General features: G+C 43.3%; 1 protein-coding gene across 1 annotated transcript; it reads right to left on the bottom strand.

Annotated features, from left to right (window-relative positions):
- Positions 1-4,053: 4,053 nt before the first annotated feature.
- T265_06707 (hypothetical protein) lies at positions 4,054-9,089 on the bottom strand (the record flags this gene model as incomplete). The annotated part of the gene is made up of 2 exons (XM_009172041.1): positions 4,054-4,233; positions 9,063-9,089. 2 exons carry the CDS (start codon positions 9,087-9,089, stop codon positions 4,054-4,056), a joined length of 207 nt encoding a protein of 68 aa, XP_009170305.1.
- Between the last annotated feature and the right edge of the window lie 658 nt (positions 9,090-9,747).

The following is a 9,747-nucleotide window of genomic DNA, read 5'->3' on the forward strand; positions in this document are numbered from 1 at the left end:
GCGTCTTCCTTGCTGTTTACAACAATAAGTTGGGCCACTGTACAGGAGGGTGCATGTAAGCTTGCGGCGAGTGGCATTTACGAGGACAATAGATGTACTAACTTGCTGTTGTGGGAGATCACAAGGCTATATGCTGAAACAGGTAAAATCGATTGGGAATGCCTTAAGGCATCACACACGAAGGGTGAAGGAGAACAAACAAACGGTGTGCCTACGCCATTGTGTCGTTGAGCCGAAAACGAATTCCGCTTAGTTGCTCAAACAGGTCGACCGTTATCCCGTTTTCTGGTCGACCAGTTATACTGCTTGGGCCGATCTTGCACGAAGGAACACATCTGTGTTCATGTGTTGGTTGAGCCTGTTTATAGGCACATGGGACGTCGAGAGGTAATAGATAAGCATATTGTGTTTTTCAAACTACACCGTAAGCAACGAGCATATGTTTACAAGCTGATTAGGACGGATGAGTGAGTTCTGAACAAATCAGAAAACAACCCATGGGCGTACACAGAAAAGAAGGTCTAGAAATAATAGAAGCTTTTCACAGTGCAAAAATAAAATCTACAGTAGGAGGAATAATTATTTAGCCGGCGGTTTTTCACAAGTAGTTTTGTTAGCACTATATCTACACCAAACAATTTCGACAGACCGGTGTTCAGTTGACATATGTTATTCTGAGCTTTCAGAAACAAAATGAACTGCATATAAGGTGGAGAACTGTGGTAATAATTTTTCGACAACGTGCTTCCAAGTTCCATCGGACTTGACTTCTGTACAATATATCACTCGGTGTTCTTTATGTGTCCTCGAAGTATGCTCCGAGTTACGAATTGTGATGTAGATAGTCGTATTTTTAGCTGAGATTTCGCCACATCAATGAAGTTGGCCTTTCCTCTTTCATCCTTACTAGGAATGATAGGCAGTGCACATCTCAGCGAAGCTCAAGCCCTCTAATTTTGTTACGGATACTAGGATCCTCTGTGGACGCCTAAACCCTGACGTCGCGCTCTACCAAGAAACCACCATCGGCTTTAGCAAAGGGTCTAAAGTAGGTATTTGATGTGAAAGTGTAATACTTAGAAGTTTGTATTCGCTCTAAACTGCCCAGGTCACGTACTTTTTTCGTTAAAAATGGTCCAAAACTGATCTCGGTCAATACAAACTGCGACTGTAGTGGACCGCATCTACAGTCTCCTGTCAGAATTAACGTAAAAGGTCAGAATCGCCTACGATTCGTTTACTTACAAAAAAGACCTTGCTTCCCAATTCGGAAATCGACTGATCCACTGAAAGAACCGATCCACCCATTCATAAAGTGTGCTAGGTGTCCATAACACTGTTGCACTCTGCCACACAAAATTTTCGTACATCAAAAGGTTTTTTCTAATCTGCTATCCTCAGCCTCTTCTGATACTTTTCTGAGCAGCTGTTCTGCATTGTCCATCTACAAATTGCACGATGTTAGCTGGACTGCGTTTCCGAACAATGTCCTGTCTAGGCATCCTTCTAAGTCAATGGTTTTTCTCAATCGAAGGCTGATAGCGATGTGTGCTAGAGCCGCCATACTATACCGGAGAACAGGGACATAGGAACTTAAAAACGGCATCCACTGAACAGCTCAGTTCGCGAAGAAAGGGCAAAACACTGTCTACAGATGAGCGGTGCTTGACATAGCGACTAAGATCGTGTAACCCGGCAGCATCCAAACTGAGAAAGTTGACGGCATGGCAACCGGAAAACAACAAGCCACTATATATTTTTCCACGAGTTTCTTCAAAACCCTGTGATTCCTACCATGTGATACGGTATACGGATACGTATAGCGTGAGTGCAATGGTGAAGAAACAACACGACAAGGTGTGGTCGTTGCATAATGATTTTTTGCATCGTTCTGGATAGACCGCTACCTTTATTCCAATCAGGCTTTTTAACGGATGCCAGTGAACTTACAACTTGGGCATCCAAAGGAACAAAGTGCAGATAATATAGTTTCTACAACCGATATATATATATATATATATGTCGAATGTATGTCTCGCCAAGGAGCTCATCCTGAGAAATCTCACTTCCATTTCTTCCCCCCAAAAAATACCTAGGTATAAAACAGCAACCACAAGTACAGTCAGGATTCCCAGAATATAGCTTTAACAATTCTTTGAGGGTTGTATCTAGTAATGCCTTATGTTCCAGCACCTTTTGCAATCAAGCGCATTTTTCTAGCTGCGACAGTCCACGTTCTTTCACCTGGTATTAATGTATAATTCAGAAATACGGTGTGACCGCGTCGTGAAGGTTGCGCAAAACGGATGTACTTCAACAAGGGCAACTCAGTTTTCTGCCTCACGTATAGATATTGCCAATCCTAGACTAGATATTGGTGAGTTGAACAATTTCAGTAGCCTAAACACTTGTCCTGTAAAAATGTCATTTTGGAGAATGCTGGATGTTAGCACTGATTCGTATGGTGGCCGCAAGAAAACGACTGTTTTCAGTGGTAATCTAAGAGGACTCCAAGCTGAAATGGGGTTTCGTGCTTGTGTCCATGATTTGTCCACATGTGTCCATATGTCATATGTGCCAACTGGTAACTTAGAGACACCGACTTTCTCAATCCCGGTACCGCAGTAGCTGAGAAGCTTCTATAGTGTATAAAATATATTTTGTCGCTTTCTCATAGAGAACTAACTTACCTGCACTCATCCGTTCGTTTGCTCGTCATCATATCGTGTTTTGTTCCGGAGCCCGATGAAATTCCTCAGAATTCGGCTATCTAAACTGACCTGATGCTTCATTGCATTCTGACGGGTTCTTAATACATCAATATGAAGATAAGGTTCACTAAAGACCGTATAGTTCTGAGCGATTGTCTACAAGGAGATAAAAGTTGACTCCGTCACAACATCAAAGGTAGATAATCGGTTATATTTCCAATAATATGGTGGGGTATACCGTGTGATTTTTATTCATTACTAAATTATAGTTACTGTCTTTAGCTAATGCCCAGCCTTTAACTGAGCGATTAATATCTTCGCGTAAAGTGTAAATTTCTGTCACGAAAACTTGTTAATGCAGCTTTTGTGGCAACATAAAGTTTCCCCTGTCCTTCTAGCCAGGAAGCTCTCTGGAGCGATGGCAAAGTTCATCCATCAATCACCGTGCCGGAACCGCCCCGTTCACTCGGTAACTGCCACAGACCTTCCTATGACAAGCCCCACGAGCAGCGGATGTGTCTAGTCTGGCACAGGCTATTGCCACCATATTCATACTATTCTGTCTTAGTTGCATCTCATCAAAGGTGGAATTATGTCGTGAACGATTGTGAAGAACAGAGTCGGTGACCTGAAACTGATTTGCATATCTATGCAACGTTATAGTGGAAATGAAAGTCTGTTACCGAAAGGTGATGGGCTACAATGAGAGCGAGATGAATAGCAGCTGTAAAGTTCAGTGACAAGAAATCAGCAGTAGAACCGTCTCCGTGAGACTTGTTTAGTGAAGCAGTTTGTTGGCAAGCCGGGCAAGTGGAATTCCTAGACGAAAATTTGCATTGTCCCAATTTCCCCATGGGGCGAAGTTGCTCGTATGTTGAAGCCTGAGAAATAGTCAGTAGGTGTCGCGATACCACGGTTGTAGTAAGCACATTCCAAATCTGGTGCATTTAAGTTCGCTTCATTGTCTCGTACTTCGATTTCTGTTCTACTTTAGGCAACATGTATCAAATAAAACTGAAGACAGACAAACACAGGGGGAAATTCGTGATCCAAGTGGAGTCATCACTGATGGTTGCAAGCGTCCAACAACTTCAATACAGTTGCAGTTTCCTTTCAACATTTTCCAAATCTCCACCTTCAACCCGAACTAATTAGTTTTTGACATTTAAACAATATCAACGCTTGATCAATTCTAGAATTCACCCGAGTGACAGTCGTCAGCCCTTTACACATCATGCCAAAATTTGGAAAATCGATTTAGAATAGAAGCATTTGGGTGTGATGTGGACCAGTGTCCCAGGTAAGTCAGCTGGTAAGATACATTCCAGTAGGTCAGAGGTTGCTAATTCGGTCTCCGCTCAAAGCGATTTCCTTTCCACTGTACCATGTGTGCTTCAGATTCATACTCGTCATCACTATCTTCGCCCTCCTCCTCCTTCTCATCACCACCACCATCATCATCATCATCATCATCATCATCATCGTCATCATCATCATCATCATCATCATCATCATCATCGGTCTACCATATCAACTTAGTATGGGTGCCTGTCTATAAAGTACACCCAATTCAAGGGCTGAAGACTGCTTCAACAGACATTCTCCGTATGATGTGGGTGTTTTCCAGTTAGAAAGGAACTAATTTGGTGGGAAAGTCTAAATTTACTTTACATCTACACAAGTTTGGCTTCGTGTTCTCAATGCATCCCAATATAGGACTGATGACGATACTGGCAAGAACAATCCTTCATTTTGTGTATGATGAAAGGTCATAGTCCAGAAGAATATTCTTCATACCTTCTGCCGTATAATTAGGGGGTAAATAAACAGATTTCACCTCACAATGTCCCAGATAGACAACACCATCAGAGGACACTTGGTACATCCTAATGACCCAGTCAACCCAATAGTCAAAATAACCACGTATAGAAAATCCGTTGTGGGGTTGCAGTGCTACCTGCATACGAGAGGCTACCAGACAACTGAGTGCGCATCAGGGGGGAAACAGATGACACGCAGATTTTCCATCACAAAATACATCACACTTCCGGAGGTCGGAAAAAGATCCAGCGATTGTTCTGCATTCATTGATGAGGATCCATAACGAGTTATTTGGTGGGGCCCAGCCAGTCCACACAGGCCTGACAAAACACACTGAACGATGCTGTGTGAAAGGCTTCGCATTTCACACACAACTTGCCAGCGTCTATCGAAATGGCGATCAGTCCAAATCTGCTGCGGGGTTATGGCTCATAAACATCAACCGATAGTGAGACCAGCTGACCTAAACCTCAACACAGGTGATGGCTAGATGCATTTGAACAGCAGGTTGAAGGTTGACCACGCAGCAATAAACACTATTTTTTGTACCTTGTGCTTCCGATTACTTTGCTTCTGGCGAAGGCCGTCAATGGCGACCGAATCGTTGATTTGCAGAGCTTTGTAAATTTCCGTTGTTTTTTCCAACACTAATCAATCCAGACGATTTCAGCTCATTAGAAATTGCATACAGGACTCCATCTTGAATTTGACTTTTTCGCAGTCTGAATGCTGCTAATAACAATACTTCCCAAGCGACATGAAGACACCAGATCTACAGCATAATACCCAAGCATTCTGAGAACATCGGTGAGCGGGGGGCTGGAAATTTCATCTACCTTTGACCACATTTCGCTTGTTTGATGGAACGAAAATAATACAATCCCACTCGGTAAAGGAAAGTTAATAGACAATACAGTTATCCCTTATAACAGGGGACAATACGGAGGGATGACCTTTTTGGCCTCACCTAAGAGGTAAATCCTCTTAGTTGAATAATGTATGGGATTTAATGTCAGTGTACCAGAAGCGGGAAAATAGTATAGGAAAGTGTGGGGGATTCCAGAAATTATTTTGTGAGTCAAATGTTCAGTAGTCGTCCACTGAATTTGCTTCCTGGCATGAACAGAGTATAGGTCATTTTGAAGGGATCTTTGCTTGTTGCTTCCGAGAGAACTGCTCGAGTTTCTTACCGGTCCAGGTGGTTTCTCTCTCGTTCTCCGCGCTTTGTGGCTTTTGGCTTATTTCAGTATTATTTTTATATAACCTCACTTTGGTGTAGGCAATGCCGCTAGGTTAACTCGACATCGGTTAGTGACGACTTCCACTGTGTTCCACTGGATATGCAGCCTAAGTTCGGTTTCTGCTTTAAATTTAAGTACGGCTGAAGTCGCGTTACCCGTATTCCGAAACACAGGTGTCAGCCACATCTCCGGGAACTGTGACTTTAGAATGCCTTAGACATGCAATGAGATAAAAAAAAAATAGTGCCATTACTCATAAAGCTAATGGAGAATCTGGAAAGCCCACTGCCTGTAATACATTCCTTGGGTTTACCAGGCGGATGCAGTCGCCGAACTCTCATAGATATCATTTTGCACTCGTACCAGAGTGAATACCAACATTAATTCTGTTCAATAGGTGGTGAGGGCCACTAGGCAAAGCGATACGTGACCAATCCTTCAACGTAGTCTGATATATCCCCGTCAGGATGAAGTTGCCAGTGGACTGTTTACCGAGACCAACTACATTCTCCCTTTATGACCAGAAATGTACATTTTGTAGAGCCAGGTGGCATGCCCCAGAAAACACAGCTCAACGTGGTTGCCGTTTCCTGAAAATCAGTGTTCTTTGGGTATCTTATAGATGAAATCTGGAGGATATAACATCTCAACAAAACGTAACATCCATCAAGCTTCCTCTGCCTAAACAGATGTATCTGTCATCCTGTCAATACACATGGCAACTTTTATCTTTCCAGTGCCTTGTTTTTGCCCCCCAGGTCACGGCCCTGTGGCCTAATGGATAAGGCGTCTGACTTCGGATCAGAAGATTGCAGGTTCGAGTCCTGCCAGGGTCGGCCGACTTTTCGCTCCATTGTAAAGTTGGTCCTATGTGAATATCCGACTCTTTAACTCTGGGCCACCAAAAGTTACCGCCCATAAAATAAACTAATCCGCATGTCAGTCTGGTTAGGTTTGTTGCTGTAGTTAGTAAAAGGCTACAATATCACCACCAGAGTCCACCAGAGTTTTTCCGCATGCTAGGGTTAGGGCCAGAGTATGCCAGCTAGATTGGACCACCCATCAATCGGGTAATGAGGACTCATATGGATTGGTTGTTGCGACGCCATGCTACTCATAAGTAGTCAAAGTTATTGCGTCAAAATAGAGTGACGCTGAGGCACTCCTCCACATGGGGAATGCCGTCAGATCACGTGTCTGGATCTAAATCCAATCATTCGGGTACGGCAAAAATTGGGCGTCTTTAGGTGGTGGCCAAACCGGCCATTGGGGCGTGTGCTCGTCTGTTATGGGGAGGTTCATTGATGAACCTAACAGAAGGAGAACGAAGCCAAAAGACAACAATTCCGAACGAAATGCATTCGTGCTGCACGTTCTGCCTCACGAATGTAGTAGTTCAGTTTTTTTCTATTTAAAGACACAATCCACTGTAGCCCGGGTGAGAACAAACTGCACAAAGGCAATAGCAATCAGTCCTCTAGTAGAGGACCGGAATCATAGCCCAGTAGACGTGACAGCATAGGCGGCAATGGGATCACAAGGGACGGAAGCGAACCAACATCACAGACCAACCGATAACTATTGTTCGTCCAGTAAATCATTAGCAAAACATGAACGCGGATATAGGGGGAAAGTCAATGGTGCTGTCCCAAGTAGCAAAACATATGGTAACACAACGTTAACAAATAAAATATCCTCAACTGTAGTGCACGCGTAGCTCATTAGTTGGTGAATTTAGAGGAGCTCACAGATTTACTTGAAACTAAACTGATCTGAACTCTTTCATAGGTCGTTGGGATTTTAACATATTAGAGATTCATTAGGACCTAGTTGACACCATGGGTGGTAAAATTCTTCCGGAGGTCTAAATGAAAGGAGATCCGTGTAACTTCTTGTGGGTTGGACCAGTTAGTCACCCTGTCATTCCTGTGGTCATTCTGCTTTCGAGCACTCCGGTGGGATTGTCAGGGTTCTGTTCAAGTGACTGGAAAATTCACACTTACATCACTCCTACTGGGAGATTGAGGGCGTTGAAAGCAGTAAAAGTCACGAAGCACCGAAAACACATATCGCCTCAACGACACTTCTAGACGTTCCACCAACCCTAAGATGTAAAAGAATTTTCCTGGATGCATTAGTCCTCTTTACCTGCAACGAGTATCTGGCACACGAAGCCATCAAAGGTGACCTCACAATACCAGGTAAAGTGAGTTACTAGGCCACTCTCTTGCGCTGCCAATGAAAGCATCCGGATTCAACGAAGTAGTACTACACTGAAAAAAGGAAGTACTGAAGAACGATGGTACACAGTGTTTCGGTTCAGAGGATAGAGGAGCACGTTTGAACACAAACGAGCTATATATGTGCTAAAACTGCGTAAAACACTCGCAAACGAACAAAACAAGCAAAAAATCTGGACCACTTAGAGAGGACATAAAACGTATCAGGCGCAGATATATGCAGTAAAGCCGTCTTGGTATCATTTCACCTCTAAACATCAATTCGATTATTCATTTTTTAAGGAAGTTAAACGCAGCTGCGTGGTGCATTTTATTCCGGTGCTCCGTCTTATCATGAAGCATTTCTGATTTCGGACAAAAATTCGCTGAACAATTAGAACAAACTCTACAGCGATGGCCGACTCATTTTCTCAGGTAGCGGAGCATGTTGAGCCCGATAAAACGTTTTTTAATTCTTTGATGTACGAAGATGAATAAAGGGCCGTAAGATTTGTGTGCTTTTGTAGGATTGAAAATTTGACATTGATGGAGTGATTAAGTGATAACTGCTGGGATCGGACTGGTGGTTCAGTATGAGATCAGTAGCAACCTTTGTTTGGTCAAGCACTGTAACATATCCGGATACATCTGGTAAAGTTTACCCCATTTTCCTTCTGTTGTGTGCATTGAGAATTTTGAACGATTTCAGGCTGTTTTGTTCAAACAAGTTGAATAATTTATCTCTGTAAAAGTAGCATATGAATTCTACCAGTCCCAACTTCAACTTTGTACAATAGCCTGTCAGGAAGTACTTTCGTAGAATACTTCAGTGTTTTATCTGTAAGGGGCTTGCTTGCGTAGGGGAGACTTATAAGGGCAGTCTTTCATGACTCTGTCTGCGTTTTCTAAAAATCTGGCAGCTTCATGTGTGTTTCATATATCCAGTCATATTCAACCGACGTGGAGTTTTCCAGAAGCACATTATAATGAGAAATGGAACCCAACCAGATATGCCGAACGGTTACTTTACCGGCTGATGCAACGAAAAAGCTGGTCCAAGCCAGACTTACACTGTAGAACAACGATTTACCTAGCATAATAGCAGCAATGCTGCAGATGTCATTATTGAGCCCCTCCACGGACTCATTCAACGGGCAAGGCAGTTAGTTCGCTTAGATACTAAAAGAACTCTGGTTTAGGGAATCTAGTCACATGAAGAGTAAGCAGACAAGCAGGCAAAAAGTTCAGGAAGAAGAAACCTTGTCAGCTCCACCACGTCACAAATGAGTAACTAGAACTTTGAAGGAACGACGCGCAACAATCTGGAATGTCCGGAATAAGCACGACCATAAAACTCCGTGTTCGGCTTTTGAGCTAAAGTGGGATCAGGAACACATGGGGAGCAAACTCCGTTCCAAAAAATAAGTGCCCCGTCTAGCGGTGAGGTGATTGAACAGAGTCGACGTCTCAGGCATTTTAGCTGTCTCTAGTGGTGCCCACAAGGTGATCCCGCAACCGCAGCTTAAGGCAATAGGCTTCGTGCGAAATAAGCCGGGCTTAGAGTAAGTCTCCCCGTAGTCAACAATAGACCAATGAAAACAAAGAGCTCACCATCCAAAAACAAGGGGATCGGCGCATTTAAACCTCGGTGTCAGATCCCTACTTAATCAAGCCGCCTGTATTCTAAGGGTGATCTCGCGTAAAAAAATATTCGGGAGTGATGAGCGAGGAGGGATGTATAATAGCTTCGACCAG

Source organism: Opisthorchis viverrini, assembly GCF_000715545.1.
Source record: "Opisthorchis viverrini unplaced genomic scaffold opera_v5_143, whole genome shotgun sequence".
In the NCBI taxonomy this organism is placed as follows: domain Eukaryota; kingdom Metazoa; phylum Platyhelminthes; class Trematoda; order Opisthorchiida; family Opisthorchiidae; genus Opisthorchis; species Opisthorchis viverrini.